Raw genomic sequence first — 25,169 nt, 5'->3', positions numbered from 1 at the left:
ACGGCCTTGACTAAACAAGTTCAGAGCTGGTGAACTCAAGGGACTTCCATAGCCTAGACAGCTCATAGCAAGAGTCTCGGGTGATTGCTGACATCATAAATAGGAGTGCCAATTGTTAAATCAACAACGGGAGTCACTGGGTACATGCTCCCCACGTAGGATCTGTGTCCTTAATGTGTTTTACTATGAAACTTAAAAACACTACTAGTCGAACAATACCCTATACCTTGTGCGGTTGTGTTGAAATCCTTGCTTAGTATATACTAAGTTGATCTTAAGTATATGAAGGTAATTAAAAATGAAACTTGATAAAGGGCGGGATGGGAGAGGGAGAGGGGAGGGCCATGGGAGGGAGGGAGGTTGTTGGGGGGAAGCCACAAAATACAAAAGTTGCACTTTGTAAATTCACATTTATGAAATTAAAAAAAAAAAAAAGTGAAGATGGTGTTTATACCACTGATTCTTAGGGTTTGGAGCCCCATGATTAGTTCTTAGGCTGTACCGTGAGAGGTAAGTCTATATGCCTGTATGCATAACTATACTGTTTTACAGTTTTAGACTACCTCCTCCATCTCTTATTCCCTCCCTTGTTTTTAACTGGAATCTTTTCCAAATTGCTCTAAAATACATATTATTAACTCTGTGTTACATAGAGAGTTCAGCATATAATGTGAAGTAGAGAGATGAGAGAGAGAAAGAAAACAGAGAAAAAACCGACAAAACAAAACAAAAAGGAGCAAGCTGGAAAACCTCATACTTAGCCTGGCCCAGCCATGACTGTTGCAGCCACTTAGGGGTGAACCAGCAGATGGAAGATCTCCTTTTCCCTCTCTGTCTCTCTCTCTTTCTCTCTCTCTCTCTGCCTCTCCTTCTCCCTTTCCTTCACTGTCTCCCTCTCCCTCTCCCTCTCTGTAACTTTGCCCTTCAAATAAATAAATCTTAAAAAAAAAATCCTATGGGTTTCAAGTAGAGAATCTAATTGTTGGGAAGGGTTTTCATGGGATATTTAACTTTACTGGGATTAAGATGCAGGTATGGAGTGAAGGGCACAGAGCAATGAAAACTGGAGGTGGAATATGGTATTGAGAAGGTAGAAGAAAGAAAAATCATGCATATAGACCACAGAGTAGAACAGAAGGGCTATGGACACCTAGGCCAGGGGCCAATGGGATGGGGAAGATGGTTGTTTTCTAGTGAGTGGGGAATTACGGATAAACTGTGAACTTTGGCTGTAGTTCTCCAGTTCCATCTTTGTTCCATTGCTTTCTGCTCCTTCTGAATTTGGATTTTATGGGATGATAGGAGTGAAATATCTTTGTGTACCCTGAAATATGCTATCCAAGTATGTTATACCATCTAGTTATCATTTGTATGTTGTCAGTTCCCTCATCTGGAACACTTGTTCAGAGAAAGGGCTACTAATTTCATTTATGCCATGTGTAAGTGAGTGATAGAACTTTTTCTAGAAGTTTTAGCATTTTTGCAGAACCATATAGCCTAAAGGGCTAACTGGATATTGTAGAACCCTTTCAGCCCTTTGATACAGTTGTGTTCTTGAACATAGAATCCTTTATAACAACTCCAAGAATACATAAAGCAGGCTTTTTACCAACTGGGCCTTTACTGGGTTAATTCTCTACTGGATCTGTTTTCCCTTCTGTTACACTGGCATGGGAACACCTATACCACGGGGTCATTGAGAGGAGTGAATGAGGCAGTGTGTGGAAATTGCTTAGCATAGGATATGCAATTCTTTAATAAATGGTGGATGTGATTACAATACTGTAGACTCAGTGCAGTTCCTCTGCATTTATCATTTTGTTCAGGCAAAGAGATGCTCATGTAGTGAATTGCATTTCTGTCAGTTAAATTCTCAGCACCACCCATCTTCTGTCCTAGAGACCTGCAAAGGGAATGCCATTGCAGTAGTGGAGTGTTGAGTATGTTGGTGTACAGAGGGCATGGAACCTTCCAAGGACTGAGACCACTGGAGCAGACAGTCTGTCTGTTGGGAGAAGATCCTCTTTGGAAAGTGGCCGACACTGGCTTTCTGAGGTCTTGCCTCTCCCTTGGCCTATGTTCACTTTTGCTATACACTAGTTAGGACCCCATGATCCTTTTTTCCCCTGACTCAACCATAGATATCCTTTCTTACTCTTTCTTATGGAAGCACAACTGTATTTTCCAAATGAACTGTGTCAAAATGTAAAAAGAATCCAGAATAAAATAGAAAACCTGTGAATAACATAAAAATAAATAACCAAAGCCCATGATTCTGATCAGAAGACTCAGTAGCACATCTCAATTTAGTCTCTTTTCAGCCGCTCAGTGACCACATGTGACAAGTAACTGTTTTATTGGACAGCACATGCCTAGACCTTCGGCTGTCCATCTGAGTGCGTTCAAGGAGCTCAGCCCATGTCTCATTTGCAGAACCCTGCATATAGTGGTTTCCTTTGGAACTGATTTTGACCCTGCTCCAATATTACTAGAGATTGCTGGAGAATGGTGCTTATTTCTCTGGTGTAAATATTGTTAATTATAATTGTGTGTAGGTTAAATTATATTGAATTAAAGTGTTATTTTTTAAAAAGTGTTATTTCTAGAGTACCTTTTTGAAAAAATTCTATTTTGGGATCAGCATTGTGGTGCATTGGGTTAAACTGCCATCTGCAACACTGGCATCCATATAAGCACAGGTTCAAGTCCCAGCTGCTCCACTTAACAATCCAGCTCCCTGCTGATGTGCCTGGAAAAGCAGCAGAACATGGTCCAGGCATTTGGAACCCTGCCATCCACGTGGGAGACCTGGGTGGAGTTCCAGGTTCCTAGGTTTGGCCTGGCCCAGCCCTGGGTGTTACAGTCATTGTGAAGTGAACCAGCAGATGGAAAATCTCCCTTTCTCTCTCTGTCTCTCATCTCTCTGTAACTCTGCCTTTCAAATAAATAAATCTTTAAAAAATTTTTAAAAATTTCATCTGAGAGGCAGATACACACATACACTTCTCCCTTCTGGTGTTTCATTCCCCAAATGCCTGCAAGCTGGGAACTCAATCCAGGTCTTCTACAAGGATGGCAGGGACCCAACTCTTTGAGCCATCACCTGTTGCTTCCCAGGACATGCATTAGCAGGAAGTTGGAATCGGGAAGAGCTAGCACTCAAATCCAGGTACGCCAATGTGGGATGCAGGTGTCCCAAGTGGTTTCTTATCTGTTGTACCAAATGCCCACCCCCTCCTGAGTACTTTAATGCTAGTGCATGTATTTCTGTATATCCCCACATATGCTTTCACTAATGCTAAAATATTCTAGAAATGTATCATTTAAAAATATAGTCTTTTCTGGAACATGCCTTTTAAAAATTATTTTTAGATTGATACTGCAATCAAGTTGAATTCTGTTAAGGAAGACCAGCCAGAAAGCATGGATACAGAAGAAAGAGGAAATATTAATGATGATAACGGAGAACACTTCTCTGAGAAAACAAAATTGGCCAAAGAAGGGTCAGATGAAGATTTGGACTTGGTTCAATGTCAGATAATACCTGAATGTTCAGGTAGGAAAATCCTTAGGTTATTGGCCTAATAATTTGATATTTTACAAATGTTATATTTAAAATAGAACTGCATGTGTTTTTGTCAGCTAAGTAGAAATAATTAGCTCCCACCAAGGATACTATTTTTTGTGATCAAGCAGCTATTAATTTTTATGTGTAAGAATATAGAGTGATTAAATGCACTTAGAAATATAATAAAACATACAGTTCCATAAAATTATTATTGTGGTAATTTTGCGTTAGTCAAATAGGGAAATTTCCACATTCGGTATCATGATTTATTGATGTTTTTCGTGACAAAAATGCGTTAAAATGTTTCTGTGGAATTTTAAAAAGCCTTTATAGGGACAGTCCTACTCAATAGTGTTTGGATTTTGAAAGACTACTTTTTTTTTTTTTTTTCCTGGCCAAAGTGAATTAGAACAGTGGTCTTCAAAACTTTTTTTTTTTAATAGAAACTTTAATAAATATAAATTTCAAAAGTACAACTTTTGGATTATAGCAGTTCTTCCCCGCATACCCCCCTCCCACCCACAAACCATCCCATCTCCTACTCCCTCTCCCATCCCATTCTTCATTAAGATTCATTTTCAATTATCTTTATATACAGAAGATCAACTCTATACTGAGTAAAGATTAACAGTTTACACCCACACAGACACACAAAGTATAAAGTACTGTTTGAAGACTAGTTTGACCGTTAATTCTCATAGTACAACTCATTAAGGACAGAGGTCCCACATGGGGAGCAAGTGCACAGTAGCTCCTGTTGTTGATATAACAATTGATACTCTTATTTATGATGTCAGTAATCACCCGAGGCTCTTGTCATGAGCTGCCAAGGCTATGGAAGCCTCTTGAGTTCACAAACTCTGACCTTATTTAGACAAGGCCATAATCAAAGTGGAAGTTCTCTCCTTCCTTCAAAGAAAGGTACCTCCTTCTTTGATGGCCCATTCTTTTTGCTGGGATCTCACTCACTGAGATCTTTCATGTAGGTCATTTTTTTGCCACAGTATCTTGGCTTTCCATGCCTGAAATACTCTCATGGGCTTTTTAGGGAGACACGAATGCCTTAAGGGCTGATTTCAGGCAAGAGTGCTGAAAAAACTATTTTCATGATAACACTGAGATGCTGTTTGCCTCTTTGTCCACAGTGTTGACATTTGCATTGGTGGGATGATAGTAATGGTAGGCAGAATTACTGGTGCCTTAGCATGAGTCAGTGGCAAAACATTTTACTGGTATCATTGTATTCTTTGCGACCAGGTGGTGGCAGGAAAAAGAAATAGCCACTGTCACTCAAGGATGTCCTCTCTGAAGCAGTAAAAAATATTGATATTATTAAATCTTGACTCTTGAGTATTTATCTCCTTTATAGCCCATGGGGCACAGTTGGAAGTACACATAAAACAACTGTGTTGTACACCTAAGTGTGAAGGTTGTGTAGAGGACAAGTACTTGTGTGACAGTTTGAGCTGACAGCTGAACTGCCCCCCCCGCCAAGATTTATTTTATTTGAAAGGCAGAGAGAGAGAGAGACAGAGAGAGAGACAGAGAGAAATCTTCGATTTATGATTCACTGCCCAATGGCCACGATAGTTAGGGCCATGATAATTCCACCAACACTTGGACCATCTTATGGTGTTTTCCCAGATTGATTAGGAGGGAACTGTCCTTACACAGAGCAGTCAGGACTTGATCTGATGCCCAAATGGCTTACCAGTGTTGCAGGTGGAGTTTTACCTACCATGTCACAATGCTAGCCCCAGAAGTGGACACTTTTTAAATGGAGTATTACTTTTATTGGAAAGAACAATTGACAGAATAACTATCTGGGATATTTGGCAGGCTTAAAAGAAATAATAAAGTGAGCCTATTCAGGGAAAACTACATACAGCATTTTTTTTTCTTTTACCAATGATAATATTTGAGCTTTTGTGTGATAATTAGAATTTTGGAAGCTGGTATATGTCACTATGAGCTTGTAAACTTCCTAATACTTAAACTTTCCTGATACAAATCAACTACAGTGTTAATAAATGTTATTTTTAATGTTGTGTTATGAAACATGTTAACATTTTATATGTCTGCATAATTCAGTGAACCAGGAGCCAGGTGACCAATGGAGGGTAAAAGATCCATTCAACATGGAAGATAGAGCCATGGATTTTAATAGAACAAACACAGAAAACTCACTAATGAGATTACAGATTTTATATTACAACTATTCTTTAAGAAAGTAGCCTTGTAGAATTTGGTGTATTATTGAAGATGAATATTCAGTTATCCAAGTAGGCTATTAAATTTTTTCTCTCTTTTCCAAATATGTATCTTTATGAGGCCAGATTGTTTTTATTTGCTTCTACTGAAATACTAAATTATGATATATTGACTATGGAAACAGTTATGAGGGTCTGGTTGTCTTCTATTAATCCAGATATTAAAAACTTAAATCATAAACCAACCCAAAATTAAAGGGAGGAAAGAAATAATAAAAATAAAGAAATAGAGGGAGGGGCAAGATGGCGGAATAGGAAGGGAGCACACTATTAGGGGAGAGACAGGTTAATAAAAGTGGAGATACTGCAGGGGCAAGGAAGAGTAGGGGAAGAAACAGCAGAGGAAACTCTTCTGGAACTAGTGATTCACAGTGGACCTGCGTGGAGAGCGTGGGAGCCCAAGTTCGGGACACCAGCGGCAGACTCAACACACCAGCGCTGGAACGCGAGGTGAGCCGAACCTCAATAGCCCATGACACCAGCGGGCAAGCGGAAAGAGGAGACTAGAGGGAACGAGGCTTGAAACTCCGTGGGGAAAAGTTCACCAGGCTAACTAGAAGAGAGAGAGGAAAAAAAAAAGTGACCGATACGGACACGAGTTTCTCTCTCTCCGCTCACCCCTCAAAGGCGAGCAAGACAAAGAGCAGGCGCCATTTTGGACATACGTCATAAGCAGGGCGACCTCAGGTCTACACTGGCCCTGAGCCTAGCAGAAAAACCTGACTCTGGGGGGAGGGGTGAAATAACAGGACATTAGCATCTAACTTGGCAACCCACTGGGAGACTGCAGGAGAATTGGAGCCCACACTGAGGGCAGCACAGATTCCCTGTGTGGTCCTTGGGAAAGAGCTTCCAATCTCTGGCTCCTGTGGGTATATCATTTGCCTGCTAACTACCTCCAATTATGTCGTTCAGCTGTGCGGAATTACTTCCCTTTTGAATCAAAAAAAGAAAGAGAGATTTACCACACCTAACCTGGGAGTGTCATCTTTGACACACCCTCAACCCTGAGGAACCAAACACAGCTCTCAGTCCACACTCATCTCAAGCCTCTAAGTCTCCACCGAAAGCAGACAGTCCACTTAATATAGAGCCATAGTGTAACAAGAAAAAACACCACAGTGAAGAAACCAAATATCTCCAACATGCCAAACAACAAACGCAAAAACTGAGGTAACAAGAACAAGGAAGACACTATGACGCCCCCAAATGAAAAAGACACCCCAATTCAAGATTATGAAGATGATGAGATAGAAGCAATGCAAGAAGCGGATCTCAAAAAATTGATAAGAACATTAAGAAGTTCTCAAAAACAAATTCTTGAACTACAGAAATCCTTAATGGACAAGATAGAAAATCTCTCTCGTGAAAATGAAATATTAAGGAGGAATCAAAATGAAATGAAACAACTAGTAGAACAAGAAACTGTGATAGTGACGAGAAATCATAATGAAATGAAGAATTCAATAGATCAAATGACAAACACATTAGAGAGCCTTAAAAACAGAATGGGTGAAGCAGAAGAGAGAATATCAGACTTAGAAGACAGAGAACAGGAAAGGAAACAGGCAAACCAAAGAAAAGAAGAAGAAATTAGAAATCTAAAAAATATTGTCAGGAATCTACAGGATACTATTAAAAAACCCAACATTCGGGTTCTAGGAGTTCCTGAAGGCATGGAGAGGGAGAAAGGATTAGAAGGCATTTTCAGTGAGATACTAGCAGAAAATTTCCCAGGTTTGGAGAAGGACAGAGGCATCTTAGTACAGGAAGCTTACAGAACCCCTAATAAACATGACCAAAAGAGATCCTCACCACGACACATTGTAATCAAACTCACCACAGTGAAACATAAAGAAAAGATCCTAAAATGTGCAAGAGAGAAACGTCAGATTACTCTTAGAGGATCTCCAATTAGACTCACAGCAGACTTCTCATCAGAAACCCTACAAGCTAGGAGAGAATGGCGAGATATAGCCCAGGTACTAAGAGAGAAAAACTGCCAGCCCAGAATACTATATCCTGCAAAGCTCTCATTTGTGAATGAAGGTGAAATTAAGACTTTTCATAGCAAACAGAAACTGAAAGAATTTGTTGCCACTCATCCTGCCCTGCAAAAGATGCTTAAAGATGTGTTACACACAGAAACACAGAAACATGGTCACCAATATGAAAGAAGGTAAAGGAAGGAAACCTCACAGCAAAAGATCACAGGAAGCTCAATTTCTCTTTGACATAGAATTTAAACTCTGATGCTCTGTTAAAGCAATGTGTTAAAGTAATCTATTATGTTCTCTTGATGTCTGTTAAATTCTAATTGTTCAAAAACAGCTGAATTTTTTTAAGAGCTATGGGTTATTTAAATATGTGCTTATTTTCAAAGATTTGACTAATCACCTTGTAACAATGATCAAATTTGGTCTATGTTATGTCATGATTTTAAGGAATCTTATTTCAACCAGATATTTTGGATTTTGAGCCTTCTTGGCATTCTTGACAGGCATTCAAAAAATCAAAGTTTCAAACAATCTGGACTCTAAAATTTCCAGTAAATCTTGGACTTTGGTTTTTCCAGTTTGGGCCCAACTGAAAAAATCGAAGGACCTATGTCTCTCATCTTATAGAGACACCAACCAATCAGGCTATTTGGATTATATTAGAAGTACTGTCAAGATGTGATATGGTACCAAACTTTAAGTTTCTATAATGGAAAATGCTATTGATACAAATGTTTGAGAATTAAAAAGTCTAATGATCTTGTGTTACTAGACATGATAGTTATCTTAATGAGAAAGCCCCAGAGGCCTAAAGGGTTAAATACTTGTAAAATCCTACAGGTGCTTTCAAAAATACTGTGAAGTAAGCAAGTGCCTCTGGTTGGTTGATGAGTTTATAATTTTAAACATGGCGACTTAAAGTCTTTCGTCATCCACAGTTATATATGATTTGCTGCTCATTAAACTAAAGCGTTGTTGGTTCTGTGTTTAGCTGTCCTCCTATAGGTTCCTATGGACTTTTTCCAGCCACTTCTATTGTATTCAGTATTTTGGGATGGCTCTGTAAACAGATGAAGCCAATAATGTATTAACAGTACCAACTGAGAGAAAGTATGGTTAACTGAGGTTACTAAAAACAAAAAGCAATTCAAATCAATTGGCAATCTACAAAAAGAGTTAAATATTTTAAAACCTATTATTAAAATTGCTATATTGGTCTACTATGTTATGTTATATGTGTGTACATATTGTATGTCCACATGGGGAAATTTTATTAAGAGTTTTATTTTAAATGGCTTATAGATAAGATTGTCCATAAATTTAAGCTGCTAAAATCTATCAAAGATACATTTTAATTTGTGTGACCTGAATCTGTGTATCATATGTTTTAAACTTGTTGGTAGAAAGAAACTAAAAACATTTTATATGGTTGTGCTTAAGTTTACTGGTTAAACAAACTACACCATGTTAGATATTTAAGAGGTGTTTCCAAATACATGATTCTTAAAATTTATAGAAGGCATTGGACCTTCTGGTAAATGTTTTCTTAAGTTGTTATCTAATGGTTGAAACGGTTTGCTAAGTATTCATGTGATATTGCTGTTGTCAGCAAGCGATCTAGGACTTGCTCCCTCATTTCTCTATTCTAAGCCCAACTTGTTCTTTCATTTCTCTATTCTCTTCAAGGTAGGAAACTAATTCTATTATGAAGGAATCTGTAGGACGCACAATTTAATCTTTAGACCTTATAAAAGAGATGGCTAACATTTTTCTGTAATAGCATAGCCAAAATAAGAACTTAAATAATAATTTCATAGCTAGATTCACTTCGCCATCAGCGAAGTATACAGTAAGTAGAAAAAACCTCCCTTTCAGACCAAAGGGAAAGAAAGTTTTAAAGTGAGAATATAATTTTCCTCATGGGCATTGTCTACCTTAGAAAAACTACTACAGAACATGCCTGTGACTATAGACTTGTAGTTCAGGCCACCGAAGATTAGAGATGGGACATGGGCACTCCCTTGACTTGCATCCTCTGGTCTGCTTTAACACAAACCAGGAAGAAAAAGCTAGGCATCAGAAGCAATGGGTGGCAGGCCTATTAATGGCTGATCTGTACAGTGATCTGCCCTCAAGGAGACCCAACAGGCCAGTCCACTGCAGTGGCTTTCAATGTGGTAAGCCTGGGCTTCAGCAGAAGTCAGCTTGTGAAGAGCCCTGGCAGCTCTGCCAAGAGTTGGATCACTGGAAATGGACCTGCCCTGGAGTCGAAGGATGCCCAGGTCAGAGCCACAGATGTTATCGGCTCTAAGCTGAAAAGCCCTTCACTCAGCCCAACTTCCAAAGTGACCACTGCAGCTGAGGGGATGGTCAAGTAGGGTCAGCAACGTTGCAGGCAGAACTGTAAATTTCTTGTTAGAGATGCCACCTGCCTTTACCTGGCCAGCTCTCCTCCCAGGCCAGCCAAGTAATGAAAGTCAACAGAGTGCCTTCCCCTAGGAGGTTCACACGTCCCTTAGGATGTACCCCATGTGAAGAGATAGATAGGTCTGGGCCTCTTAACTTACAAGGCCTAAAGCCCACCAGATTATTATCAAGCCCCTTCTGTCAGGTTCTATTTGCCTCTCAATCAGAAAACTTAATTGTAGCTTAGACAGCACCTTTCTTAGCTCCTCTAATAATGACTCTCTCCTTTGTTCTAGACCCTGTCTAGCCCACTTGGGCCTCATTCCTTTGTAATCATAACCTCTACCACCAATGGCTCTACTCCCAACCTGTGTGTACTGATGGTCCTCTTCCCCACTTAATGCTGTATAATTGTTCAAACCTGGTAAATGCCACTCTTAGGATCATTGGTTACTATCCTCACTCTGTCTTTTATGACCTTGTCTAAATATGATCAGAGTCGGCAAACTTGGAAGGCTTCCATAGCCTTGGCAACTCATGACAAGAGCCTAGGGTGGTTACTGGCGCCATAAACTAGAGTGTCAATTTGTTGGGTCAACAACAGGAGCCACTGTGCACCTGCTCCTCATGTGGGATCTCTGTCCTTAATGTGCTGTACATTGTGATTTAATGCTATAACTAGTACTCAAACAGTATGTTTCATTTTGTGTTTCTATGTGGGTGCAAACTGTTGAAATCTTTATACTAAATTGATCTTCTGTATATAAAGAGAATTGAAAATGAATCTTGATGTGAATAGAAGGGGAGAGAGAGTGGGAGAGGGGAGGGTTGCGGGTGGGAGGGAAGTTATGGGAGGGGGAAGCTATTGTAATCCATAAGCTGTACACTGGAAATTTATATTCATTAAATAAAAGTTAAAAAAAAAAGAAATAAACAAAATTGAAACAAAATATACAAAAGATTAAAGAGCTGTTTTTTTGAAAAAATAAATAAAATTGATAACATCATTGGCAAAACTAACCAAAATAAAAAAAAGAGAAAGACCCATATTAATAAAATCAGAGATGAAAAAGATGTTACAACAGATAACCACAAAAATAAAAAGAATCATCAGGAATTTCTATAGACTACTATATGTCAACAAATTGGAAAATCTAGAAAAAGATGGATAGCTTTCTGGACACATACAATCTACCAAAATTAAGTCATGAAGACACAGAATATCTAAAGAAAACATTAATGAAAATGAAGATTTTATCAGTAATAAAGACCCTGCCAACAAAGAAAAACCCAGGACTGGGTGGCTTCACTTCTACCAAACTCTTAAAGAACTAATTCCAATTTGTCTCAAACTATCTACACAGCTGAAAGGTAAGGAACCCTCCCAAACTCCTTCTGTGAGGACAGCATCACCTTAATTCCAAAACCAGAAAAAGGAAGAGAACAATAGACCAATATCCCTGATGAACATATGTGCAAAAATCCTCAACAAAATACTGGTAATCAAATCCAACAGGACATCAGAAAGGTCACTCACATGGACCAAAGTGGGATTTATCCCTAGTATGCAAGGATGGTTCAACATATACAAATCAATAAATATGATACATCACATTAACAAATTGAATAATTAAAACCATATGATTATCTCAGATGATACAGAGAAAGCATTTGATAAAATACCATGTCCTGGGGCCGGCGCTGTGGCACAGTTGGTTAGTGCCCTGGCCTGAAGCACCGGCATCCCATATGGGTGCCGGTTCTAGTCCCAGCTGCTACTCTTCCAATCCAGCTCTCTGCTATGGCCTGGGAAAGCAGTAGAAGATGGCCCAAGTCCTTGGGCCCCTTCACCCACATGGGAGACCTGGAAGAAACTCCTAGCTCCTGGCTCTGGATTGGTGCAGCACCAGCCATTGCAGAGTGAACCAGCGGATGGAAGACCTCTCTCTGTCTCTACCTCTCTCTGTAACTCTGTCTTTCAAATAAATAAAATGAATCTTAAAAAAAAACCACATCCTTTCATGATAAAAACCTTAAGCAAATTGGGTATAGAATGAGCATACCTCAGCACAGTCAAGGCAATTTATGACAAACTCAGAGCCAGCATCTTATTGAATGGGGAATAATTGGAATAATTTCCACTAAGATCTGAAACAGATGCGGACTCCCGCTCTCACCATTACTATTCAGTATAGTTCTGGAAGTTTTAGCCAGAGCCATTAGACAAGAAAAAAAATCGAAGGATACAAATGGGAAAGGAGGAAGTCAAAATATCCCTGTTTACAGATGATATGATCCTATACATAGGGGAATCAGAGGACTCCACTAAGAGATTGTTGGAGCTCATAAAGGAGTTTGGCAGAGTTGCAGGTTATAAAATCATTACACAAAAATCAATAGTATTTGTATGTGCAAACAATGCAATGATCGAGAAAGAACTTGTAAGATCAGTCCCAGGGGCCGGCTGTGGCTTAGCGGGTAAAGCCGCCACCTGCAGTGCAGGCATCCCATGTGGGTGCCGGTTTGAGACCTGGCTGCTCCACTTCCAATCTAGCTCTCTGCTCTGGCCTGGGAAAGCAGTAGAAGATGGCCCAAGTCCTTGGGCCCCTGCACCTGTGTGGGAGACCCAGAAGAAACTCCTGGCTCCTGGCTTCTGATCGGTGCACCTTTGGCCATTGAAGTTAATTGGGGAGTGAACCATTGGATGGAAGACCTCTCTCTCTCTCTCTCTGCTTCTCCTCTGTGTAACTCTGACTTTCAAATAAATAAATAAATCTTTAAAAAAATCAATCCCATTCATAATAGCCACAAAAAATTGAAATACCTTGGGATAAATTTAACAAAAGGTATGAAATATCTGTACAATGAAAATCTTAAAACATTAAAGAAATAGAAGAAGACACAAAAAATTGAAAAAAATCTTTCATGTTGGTGGATTAGAAGAACAAATACCATCAAAATGTCCGTAATGCCCAAAGCAATTTACAGATTCAATGCAATCCCAATCAAAAACCAAAGATGTTATTCTCAGATCTCAAAAAAAAAAAAAGACCCTAAAATTCATATGAAATCACAAAAGACCCTGAATAGCTAGATCAATCCTAAACAATGAAAAAGCTAGAAGCATCACAATACCAGATTTCAAGATATCTCACAAGGCAGTTATAATCAAAACAGCCCGGTACTGGCACAAGAATAGACATATTGACCAACTGAACATACTAGAGACCCCAGAAATTAATCCATGCATCTACAGCTAACTAATCTTTGACAGATGAGCTAAAATCACTCCCTGGAGAAAGGACAATCTCTTCAATAAATGGTGTTGGGAAAATTGGATCTACACATGCAGAAGTATGATACAAGACCCCTAGCTTACTCATCATACAAAAATTGAAACACAAAGAATCCAGGATCTAAGAATAAGACCAGAAACCATCAAATTACTAGACAAAAACAGGGGAAATGCTGCAAGACATTGGCATAGGCAAAGGCTTCTTGGATAAGACCCCAGCAGCATAGGCAATAAAGGCAAAAATGGACAAATGGGATTACATCACGCTAACAGACTTCTTCACAGCAAAGGAAACACTCATAAAGAGAAAGCCAACAGGATGGGAGAAAATATTTGCAAACAATACATCTAACAAAGGATTAATATCCAGGATATATAAGGAGCTCAAGAAACTCAACAACAACAACACAAGCAATCTAGTTAAGAAATGGACTGAGGATATGAGCATGCATTTTTCAAAGGATGAAATACAGAAGGCCAACAGACACATGAAATGATGCTCAGGATCACTAGCTATCAGGGAAATGCAAATAAAAACCACAATAAGCTTTCACCTCATCCCAATTAGAATGACTATCATCTAAAAATCAAAAAATAAAAAATCTGGTGACAGTATGACGAAAAGGTACCTTAATTCACTGTTGGTTGGAGTGTAAACTAGTACAGCCATTATTAAAGACAGTATGGAGATTTCTCAAAAATCTGTAAATAGATCTACCATATGACCCAGCATTCCACTCCTGAGAATTTACCCAGAGGAAATTAAATCAGCAAATGGAAGAGTTATCTGTACCCCTATGTTTATAGCAGCTCAATTCACAATAACTAAAATATGGAATCACTTCAGATGTACATCAACTGATGACTGGATACAGAAACTGTGGTATAAGTACCACAGTTGGAATGATGGAATACTACTCAGCCATAAAAAGAATGAAATCCTGTCTTTTGCAATAAAATGTATGCAAATGGAGATCATTATGCTTAGTGAAATAAGCCAGTCCCAAAAAGAAAAATATCATATGTTTTTCCTGATTTGTGATAACTAATATATAGAATATGAATAAAACATAATATATATGAACAAAATTGACATTTTCAGATTTCATTATCTATAGTTCTTATCTCTACTCTTGAGGAACAGTGGCTTTTCTACTTATTGCTTGCTGAATCCTTTATTTAGGGAGGGTTGAACTTGTGATTATAAAGTAAATTAAAAGTATATCGTTATAAAAATTAAAAAAGGAAGGAGAAGGAAGGGTGAGAGTGAGGACTAGAGGGAGAGTAGGGTGGGAAGAAATTTGTTCTCTTTATATAAATAAAAAAGTAAAAATATTCAAAAATTCAATTAAAAATCACATGAAAAAAATTAAAACTTAAAGTGATGTTACTCTTAATTGCTTTAAGAATAAAAATAATATTTGTCATGAAAATGTGTAGTTTATGTTAATTAGTAATTAATAATAACAGGTTTATTATTATTTTTAAGTGAACAAATAAATCTTCATAAGATTTTTCAGTTGTGATTTTTTTCTTTTTTTTTTAAATTTATTTTATTTATATGAAAGAGTTACAGAGAGAGGTAGAGACAGAAGCTCCTGGCTCCTGGCTTTGGATCAGCTCAGGCCATTGTGGCCATTTGGGGAAGTGAACCAGTGGATGGAAGTCCTCTCTGTGTCTCTGTGTCTACCTCTCTCTATCACTCTGTCAAGTAAATAAAATAAATCTTTTTTTTTTTTTAAAGAACAAATGGGAGGGATATAGAAAAAAGACATCCAACTGCATGGAGTACTTGTTTGTTTCTTCTATATGTTGGTTGCACTTTGTGTCAATTTTGATATACTAGTTTTTATAGTTTTACTTTGTGTACACATTTTCTCTTTTAGTAAGTCTGTGGTACCTTTAGGCTAGGGCCTGTGTCTTCTTTATTTCCTATTTGTTAGTTGTGAATATAGTATAGCAGAATGAGGGAGAAAGAATCTGGAGTTTAAAAAACATAAGAGACATACTTTTGAGCCCAATGGTATAATTTATTAGCAATGTGAATGGACTCAGTTATCTCACCTATAAAATAGACATAAATGTTTATTTCTTGGGGTCATGAGATAATTATTTGAAGCCTATGAAAGCACCTTGTAAATATAGGTACATGACACCTCTGTAATTATTACCATCATCCAATCATATTTGTTTAATGAAAGAATAATAAAAACAAATAAAATTTTATGACTTTACTAAACTTCAAGCCCATTCCTATGTTCTGTATAGATAAACCCAAATTAAAAGAAGATTCTCAACTTCAAGATGCTATTTGTAAAATGAAGCGACTTGATAAAATATTGGCAAAGAAGCAATGTAGAGAAAAAGAAGTTAAGAAGCAAGGTCTAGAAATGAGAATCAAGTTGTGGGAAGACCTTAAGGTGAGGATTATATGGCCATATGCTGACATGTAAGAAACAATTTTCTCTAGATGAGTATGAAGAATGTGGAGTATAGTTTGCCTTTATTGACTTATTTCTGTGGACGAAGTGGCAGAGGTGTGTGTGTGTGTGTGTGTGTGTAGCAGGAGTGATATTTTCTGGAAGTGAAGATGATGACTTCCCCTGCAGCATTCCCAACTCTGGGCATTCCCTTGTGGACAGGCTCAGTTGATCTCTCTTATCATTGTCAGCCTGAGGCTTCTTCATCTCTGGAGTAGGAAAGGGTGTGGTCACATCTTTCATCAGCTATGTAGGTCTGCTTTTTCTTCAGTGAGCTTACATTTGGGAGATAAATAGACAAGTACACAAAAATGTAACTCTCTGGTTAGTGAATCTTTGTGACAAACAAGTTGAGGAGTTTGTCCTGTGCTGGTTAAAATCTCTTCAGGAAGCTGTAAAGGGCTTGAGGTTGAAACCATGTTCTATTTGTTTCTGTCTCAGCATGTTTCTCATGCTCAATTAACTGTCCTTGGCCTTCTTGGACCTCTTATTTTCTATAGTATGAGGGGTTTAAGTCGACTAGACCTGGGCAGTTGCTTGATTTGTAGCTATTGGCTCATATTTGACTTTTGCTTCTCAAAGGAGAGCACTTTTAAGGTAAAGAACCTTGCAATAACACTTTGGTTGTTTTTGATAAAAGTCCTCCTTGTTCAGTTAACTGACTTCAGAGGAAATTTCCAAGGCAGTAACATGAATTATGAGTGAAGTAATTAAGAATATATTTTTACAAGGTTCCCGGGAAGACCATTGGGATGGAAAGAAAGCAATATCCAAAATTAAGTGCTTTAAACTTGAGAAATAATTTTTGTAAATTTTAGCATATGTCACTTTTTCCTATTGAACTTCAAGGAAAGTTTTTATTTCCCTTGAAACAAGAATTATTTGGAGGTGCTAGCATTGTGGCATAGTGGGTAAAGTGGCCTGCTGCAATGCTGGCATCCCATATGGGTGCTGGTTCAGGTCCCAAGTGCTCCATTTCTGATCCAGCTCCCTGCTAATGGCTTGGGAAAAGTATCATAAGATGGCCCAAGTGTTTGGGGCCCTGGCATCCATGAGGGAGACCTGGAACAACTTCTGGCTCTGCTGTGGCTGTTGTAGCACTTGGGGAGTGAACCCATGGTTGGATGACCTCTCTCTCTGTCTTTTCCTGTTTCTGTATCTTTGACTTTCAGATAAATAAAAAGTCTTTTTTTAAAAAAGTTATTTGGAAACATAATAAAATACAGCAACAAAAAAATCTCAAATCTTGATTAGATAGTGTGTCTTTAAGTTGCTCACTAATTATAAAATATCAAAGAGAAATTTAAGACACTTTAATAAAGGTAATTCTCATGTAATGATAGACATACACCTTATCTCTAGTCATACCTGTTGACAGATTTTATAGAAACAGGAAACATGAATTGATTTCCTAGTTAGGTGAATATAAATGACCAAAGCATTCTTGGTTGTATGTCAGTGATTGGGAACCATGTTGGAATTAAAAAAAATGAAGTTGTCTTCTTTTCCCAAGTTTAAACTTTAATTTTCCTTTCAATAGTCTGCACAAAAAGGTGAAGCTTTTCAAAGTAATGAGGAGATAGAAAATACAAAAAGGTTTTTATCTTTGACTGCTGCATCTGAAGAAACTGTTGGTGAGTAGATGGAGATCTTTAATCTCAGTTGTAGAATATTCCCAAACCAATCCTCCCCTCCCTGCCAGCTTTTCTTTGTATGTTTGGCTCTTGCTTAGGCGAAACAGTTGTCCTCATTAGGTAGGGTTGTATGGGGCCCTTCTGAACTTAGGTAGGTTTCAGTGTCTTCAAGGATTTGAATCTGCAAAGGGGGAGAGGGACAGGGAAAGAAAAAATTGGAAAGTAGACTAAGTTTGTTTTTACCTTCACTTTCTATCCCTCTTAGATAGCCCTGGATGCCTGTTTTATGCAGAGTCCCCTACTTGCCTAGAATTCTCTTACAAGGTATCACTGAGACATGTACAACTTCAGTCTTAAAAATTGATTACTGGTTAGTCTTACTTCCTGTTCTCTCACAGTCTTACTTTTTGAGAACAGCCAATTAATTATGCATACATATTTCTGCCTTTCCCTCTTAAGTGTGTGTATTTGTGAGTATTCTTCTTTTCAAACAAGTATTATTCGACATGTAACCTTTAACACATTTAAAAAGACTTTTAAACTATTAGTTATATTAAAATATGCCTGTATTTTCCTTTAGAGTGGTTATTTTATGAAAAATTAAATGTTAATATGCTTGTAATTTATTTTATTAATATAGAGAGATGATTTAGTTTTTTTCCCCCCAAATTTGCTAGCCAGTTATTCAAAGACTTTTTATTGGATGATCCATATTTTATTAATCCTTTGTTAGTTGCATTGTTTGTAAATAATTTCTCCCATTCTGTCTGTTGCCTCTTCACTTTTCTGAGTGTTTCTTTTGCAGTATAGAAGCGTCTCAATTTGATGTAATCCCATTTGTTAATTTTGGCTTTGATTGACTGTGCCTCTGGGGTCCTTTCCAAGAACTCTTTGCCCATGCCAATGTCTTGCAGGGTTTCCCCAATGTTCTCTAATAATTTGATGGTATCAGGTCATAGATTTAGCTCTTTATTCCTTGTTGAGTGGATTTTTGTGTAAAGTGTAAGGTATGGGCCCTGCTTCATACTTCTGCATGTGGAAATCCAGTTTTCCCAGCTCCATTTGTTGAAGAGACTGTCCTTGCTCCAGGGTTTGGTTTTAGTTCCTTGGTCAAATATAAGTTGGTTGTAGATGTTTGGATTGATTTCTGACATTTTTATTCTGTTCCATTTGTCTATTCATCTGTTTTTGTACAATACCAGGCTGTTTTTATTATAACTGCCTTGTAGTTTATCTTGAAATCTGGTATTGTGATGCCTCCCAGTTTGTTTTTGTTGTATAAGATTGTTTTAGCTATTCAAGGTCTCCTGTGCCTCCACATGAATTTTAGCATAATTTTTTTCTAAATCTGAGAAGAATATCTTTGGTATTTTGATTGGTATCACACTGAATCTGTAAATTGCTTCTGGAAGAATGGACATTTTGATGATATTGATTCTTTGAATTCATGAACATGGAAGATTTTTCCATTTTTTGTGCCTTTTTCTATTTCTCTCTTTAATGTTTTGTAATTTGCATTGTAGATATCTTTGACATACTTGGTTAAATTTATTCCAGGGTATTTTATTTTTTTTATAGCTATTGTGAATGGGATTGATCTTAGATGTTCCTTCTCAGTCTTGGCATTATCCGTGTATACAAAGGCTATTGATTTTTGTGTGTTGATTTTATATCCTGATACTTTACCAAAGAGTTCCAATATTCTCTTAGTGAAGTCTTTTGGATCCCTTAATATAGAATTATGTCATCTGACTTCCTCTTTACCAATTTGAATCCCTATGATTTCTTTTTCTTGCTTAATGGTGCTGGCTAAAACTTCTGGGACTATATTGAATAGCAGTGGTGAGAGTGGGCATCCTTGTGTGGTACTGGATTTCATTGGTAATGCTTCCAGTTTTTCCCTATTCAATAGGATGCTGGCCGTGGGTTTGTCATAAACTGCCTTAATTGTGTTGAGGAATGTTTTTTCTGTACCCAATTTGCTTAGAGTTTTCATCATGAACGAGTGTTGTATTTTATCAAATGCTTTCTCTGCCTCTATTGAAATAATCATACAGTTTTTGTTCTTCAGTTTGTTAATGTGATATAGCACATTGATTGATTTGCAAATGTTGAACCATCCCTGCATACCAGGGATAAATCACTTTGGCCCAAGTGAGAGACCTTTCTGATGTGTTGTTGTATTTGATTGGCTACAGTTTTGTTGAGGATATTTGCATCTATGTTCATCAGGGAAATTGATCTTTATTTCCCTTTCCCTGTTGTATCTTTTTCAGGTTTAGGAATTAAGGTGATGCTGGCTTTATAGAAAGCATTTGGGAGGATTCCCTCCCTTTCAATGGTTTTGAATAACTTGATAAGTATTGGAGTTAGTTCTTTAAATGTCTGGTAGAATTCAGCAGTGAAGCCATCTGGTCCTGGGCTTTTCTTTCTGGGAGAACCTTTATTACCGATGCAATTTCTGTCTTGGTAATGGATCTTTTTGAGTTTTCTGTGTCTTCATGGCTCAATTTTGGTAGGTTGTATGTGTCCATGAATCTATCCATTTTTTCTAGGTTTCCTAGCTTGTTAGCATATAGCTTTTTGTAGTAATTTCTGTTGATTCTTTTTATTTCTGTGGTGTCTGTTGTTATGTTTCCTTTTTCATCTCTGATCCTATTGATTTTGGTCTTTTCTCTTCTTTTTTTAGTTAGTTGGGCCAATGGGGTGTCAATTTTGTTTATTTTTTCAAAAAACCAGCTCCTCGTTTGGCTGATTTTTTGTAATTAAAATTAGAGAAGAAATCAACAGAATTGAATCCAAAAAACATTACAAAAGATCAGCAAAACGAAGAGCTGGTTTTTTGAAAAAATAAACAAAATTGACACCCCATTGGCCCAACTAACCAAAAAAGGAAAGAGAATAACCAAATCAAAAATTAGAGATGAAAAAGGAAATGTAATACTGGAATATATCCTACACGGAGGACCTCAGAGGTCTGTGAGACCTCAGAGGAAAGAAAGGGTCATCAAAGAAGGATGTACTCTTCTCTGCTTATGGCTATGTCCAAATACCGACAGAGTCTATGGTCACAAAAGGCTTCCTTAGCCTTGGCAGCTCATGGCAAGAGCCTCAGATGATCACTGTTGTCGTAAAAAAGAGTGTTAATTGTTAGAGAACAACAGTTGTCACTGTGCACTTGCTCCCCAGGTAGGACCTCTGTCCCTAAGGAATTGTAATATGAGAATCAACTGCAGATTTTCTCCCCAAACTGTACTTTTTATGATGTGTGTGGGTGGGTGCAAATTGTTGAAGTCTATGCATAGCATGGAGTTGGTACTCTGTATATAAAGTCATATCAAAAACGAACCATAATGAAGAAGGAGATGGAAGAGGGAGATGGGGGTGGGATGGGAGCAGGGTGGGGGTTATGGGGGAAAGAACCACTATAATCCTAAAGTTGTATCTATGAAAAAATGCATTCATTAAATAAAAACTTAAAAAAAAAAGAAAATGATGAACCTGAAAAAATTTTATGGAAAAATGAAATTAAAAGATAAAAGTATAAATTTTATTGTTTACTATAAGTTCCATCAACTTCAAGACAACTTTTGTAAGTTATAATATCAGTCAGCACTTCTCTAAAGAACTGAGGGTCCTGGGAATTTATCAGTGTAGTTTTTTTACATTATTAATGGAAGAAAAATGAGGGCTCTTTGAAGAATTTTTTAAGAATAGCAGAGAAAAATAAGTCAGAAGGAGCCAAATCATTAGTGTAAAGTGGATGACTATAGATTTCCCATCAGAACACTTGCAAAATTGCCCTTTTATTGATGACAGGAGTGAGCAGGATCATTATCATGGTAGAGAAGGAGTCAGTCTTTGGTAAAGCTTTCTTGGGCATTTTTCTTCTAAAGATTTGGATAACTTTCCCAAAACTTTCATACTGAGCAAATGTTATCATTCTTTGCCTCTCCAGAAACTTAAAAGCAAAATGCCATGAGTATCCAAAAATATTGTTGCCATGACCTTTGCTCAAGACTGGTCTGCTTTTGCTTTGACTGGGTCATTTCAGCCTGTTGGTAACCATTACTTTGATTGTGCTTTATTTTCAGGATTGTACTGGTAAAACTGTATTTCATCTCCTGTTATCATTCTTTGAAGGAATGTTTAAAGTTTCAGTTGAAACCTCAGCTCTTGTCTGTTGCTTATTTGGGTATAACACAGAGCAAAAAGTTGGCCTCATTTTAATTTTTTAGTCAGAATTGTGTTAGCTGAGCCAATTGAGATGTCTGTGGTATTGGTTGTTGTTTCTGCTGTTAATCATTGGTCCTTTTCAATGAGGGCATGAGCAAAATGTTTCCCTGAAAATTGATCTGGGTGGTCTGCTGCTTCAGGCTTCAACTGCAACATCAGCTGGTTTCTTCTTAAAATGAATTATCCTTTTATAAACTGCTTATTTCTTTGGGGCATTGTCCACACATACTTTTCATAAAGCATCAGTGATTTCACTATTCTTCCACTCACAAATCAACATCAATTCAAGTTTGTTCTTGCTTCAATTTTAGCAGAATTCACTTTGCTCGGACAGGAGCTTTCTTTAAACTGAAGTCTTTTCTTTCTGCATGCCTCAGACTAGATTCTGTTCAGACATGTTATAAAAAATTAATATGAATTTATTTTGGTCCAAAAATTTTGAAATCCATGAAGATTTTTTTCATAATACGCATTTCCATGAAACTTTTGGAGACCCATCATATATGTTACTCATAGATTTGGCTTACACTCAGTGTTATTTCTAGAGTCACGTGACTACTGGAGGTCTTGTATATTCTTATAATATTGTTAGATTAGTACTATTCTACCATGAAAATTAGGTGGACCTAGTGAACAGAAAGCTGGAATTACAAGGGGATGGAAAGGTATGCCTAGAGAGTCATTGCTTTAGATATTATTATAAGTTTTAGTTTGTAGATGTCACATTCTAAGTTTTCCTAATTATTGTGAATTGGCAGTGTGTGGAGAGCAGCAAATAGGGTATAAAAGTAGGGTCATTGTAAAAGGAGGTGGTGATAAAAGATAGTATCAGGTGAAACAAAAATCTGTTTTTCATTCTTGCTACTGGGTGTCTTGATTAATTGACACTTGAACAGTTCTCCAAAGTGAAGAGACATTGTATTCCTGGCTTCTTCAGATTTAATTACTTGTTATGGCTACTTTTTTTTTTTTTGACAAAAACGTCAATTCCTTAATGGAATTTTTGTTGACTCTTTTCTCAGGCATATATTAAGCAATAAGTTGACATATATATCTGATTTTCTAAAATCTTAGAAAAAGGGACAGGTGTAATGGCATAGTGGATAAGTTGCTGCTTGGGATGCCTGCATCCCATATCAGAATGCTTGGCCCAAGTCCTACTTCCTTTGCTTCCTGCTAATGCTACCCTGGAAGGTAGCAGGTGATATTTCAGGTACGTAGGTCCATGCCACTCTTGTGGGGCTCCTGGCTTTGTCTGTCTCAGTCCTGGTTGTTACAGGCATTTGGAAAGTGAACCAGTGTGTGAAAGATCTCTCTGTCCCTGTTGCTCTTTCAAATAAAAATAAATAAATAAATAAATAAATAACACTTTAAAATCTTAGAAAACAAGAAAGAAGCTAGTAGTTACTTCAGGTGCCACCATCAATCCATCAATCTAATTAAATATTTTTTACTTTATACTACATAATTATTACCTATTCTAACAGGAAAATTTCAGAATCAGCAGCTTAAGAACAGTGTTATTAGCGGAGTATTTTCATAGCGAGAATGAAAAGAATGAGTAGAAATGTAAGAGTTCACTTTGACCACATGGCACTGATTTTCAGGGCTTGTATTCTTTCTAGTCCAGCATAGCCACTACAGGTATTCTAAGGTAGTTGAAGCTGCTTCTATCTGTTCCACCCTGAGCTGAGTTTCTTTAGGGTAGAACTTAAGATACCCAGATTTATTAAAAATCTAAAAAATTTGGGAATTATTTTGATTAATTTTATGTATAGCTATAAACTTTTCAGTAAAATATTTCTGTGTTAGGAGAGTGGTAATGTTTTGCTGTATTGGACAAAGTACTTGTATATTGTCCAGTAGGTGGCAGCATCTAGTTACAGTTCATGCTTTACAAAGCACAAGGCTCTTTTTTAAAAAAAAATTTTTTTTAATTTAAATTTTTAAAATTTTTGTTTATTTGAAAGGCAGAGTTACAGAGAGGCAGAGGCAGAGGCAGAGGCAGAGAGAGAGAGAGAGAGAGAGAGAGAAAATGTCTTGGGCTGGCGCTGTGGCACAGCAGGTTAAAGTCCTGGCCTGAAGCGCTGGCATCCCATATGGGCACCAGTTCTAGTCCCGGCTGCTCTTCTTCCAATCCAGCTCTCTGCTATGGCCTGGAAAAGCAGTAGAAGATGACCCAAGTCCTTGGGCCCCTGCACCCGCGTGGGAGACCTGGAAGAAAATCCTGGCTCCTGGCTTCAGATCGGCACAGCTCTGGCCGTTGCAGCCATCTGGGGAGTGAACCATTGGACGGAAGACCTCTCTCTCTTTCTGCCTCTCCTATCTCTGTGTAACTCTGACTTTCAAATAAATAAATAAATCGTTAAAAAAAAAAAGAGAGAGAGAATATCTTCTATCCTCTGATTCATTCCCCAGATGGCCACAATGGCTGGAACTGGGCTGATTTGAAGCCAGGAGCCAGGAGCTTCTTCCCGGTCTCTCATGTGGGTGCAGAGGCCTAAGGACTTGGGCCATCATCTGCTGCTTTCCCAGGCTATAGCAGAGAGCTGTATTGTAAGTGGAACAACTGGGATTGGAACCGGCGCCCATATGGGATGCTGGCACTGCAGGTGGCAGCTTTACCTGCTGTGCCACAACACTGGCCCTGGCACAAGGCTTTTAGAGCCAGACCTGTTTTGACTAGAACTTCAAACACATGCCCACAAATGTACCAAGATCTGTATTCTGCCTTTATTTTCATTGTTCATTTTTTAACAAAGGAGGAAATCCTTAGGATGAATATTTTCGTTGCCTACTATAGTCAATTTTCCTTAACTTTTTCTTTAGGAGTTAACTTGTACTTTAGACTGGTGGCTGAATGGCAATTGCAACCTAAGCACAAAACCCATCCCAGTCCCTCTGACATCATAAACAGCTGACAGAAATAAATGAAGAGATAATTATTGTTGAATTATTTAATTGATTTTATTTATGTGCTAAATACAAAGGAGACCTTAACTCTAAGAGAAAGGTGAAAACTGCATTAAATTGATTATTGCTACATTTTGACTTTATAATCCTGAAGTAATAACCCCAAGATTTTGAAGTAAAAAATATAGTAATTGGAGAGAGCTCTGAAATATTTAAGAAGTCTGTCCCATTTCATTTTTGAGGAATCACTTTTGGATTTTTATAGAGAAATGTGGTGAAGAACCAAAACATTTCATACCACTAGGAGTTTTCCCTTGGTTCCCAACATTTGTCTGATGAGTATAGATCAAATCCAATATTCTTTGAGACA

General features: G+C 37.7%; 1 protein-coding gene across 5 annotated transcripts in view; it reads left to right on the top strand.

Moving 5' to 3' along the window:
* Positions 1-25,169, top strand: part of FSIP1 (fibrous sheath interacting protein 1) — a 217,411-nt gene that overhangs the window by 11,919 nt on the left and 180,323 nt on the right. For 2 of the 5 annotated variants that reach the window (XM_062205604.1, XM_062205603.1), the window contains 4 exons: positions 3,043-3,169; positions 3,373-3,556; positions 15,805-15,956; positions 17,557-17,650. In XM_062205604.1, coding sequence (XP_062061588.1) covers positions 3,043-3,169; positions 3,373-3,556; positions 15,805-15,956; positions 17,557-17,650 — 557 coding nt within the window. The remainder of the gene's footprint in view (positions 1-3,042; positions 3,170-3,372; positions 3,557-15,804; positions 15,957-17,556; positions 17,651-25,169) is intronic. The other 3 variants (XM_062205606.1, XM_062205605.1, XM_062205607.1) reach the window with 2 other exon arrangements.

Source organism: Lepus europaeus, chromosome 11 (genome assembly GCF_033115175.1).
Source record: "Lepus europaeus isolate LE1 chromosome 11, mLepTim1.pri, whole genome shotgun sequence".
Taxonomy (NCBI): domain Eukaryota; kingdom Metazoa; phylum Chordata; class Mammalia; order Lagomorpha; family Leporidae; genus Lepus; species Lepus europaeus.
Note: the sequence above shows the minus strand (reverse complement) of the source record. Positions and strands in the feature narration are given on the sequence as shown.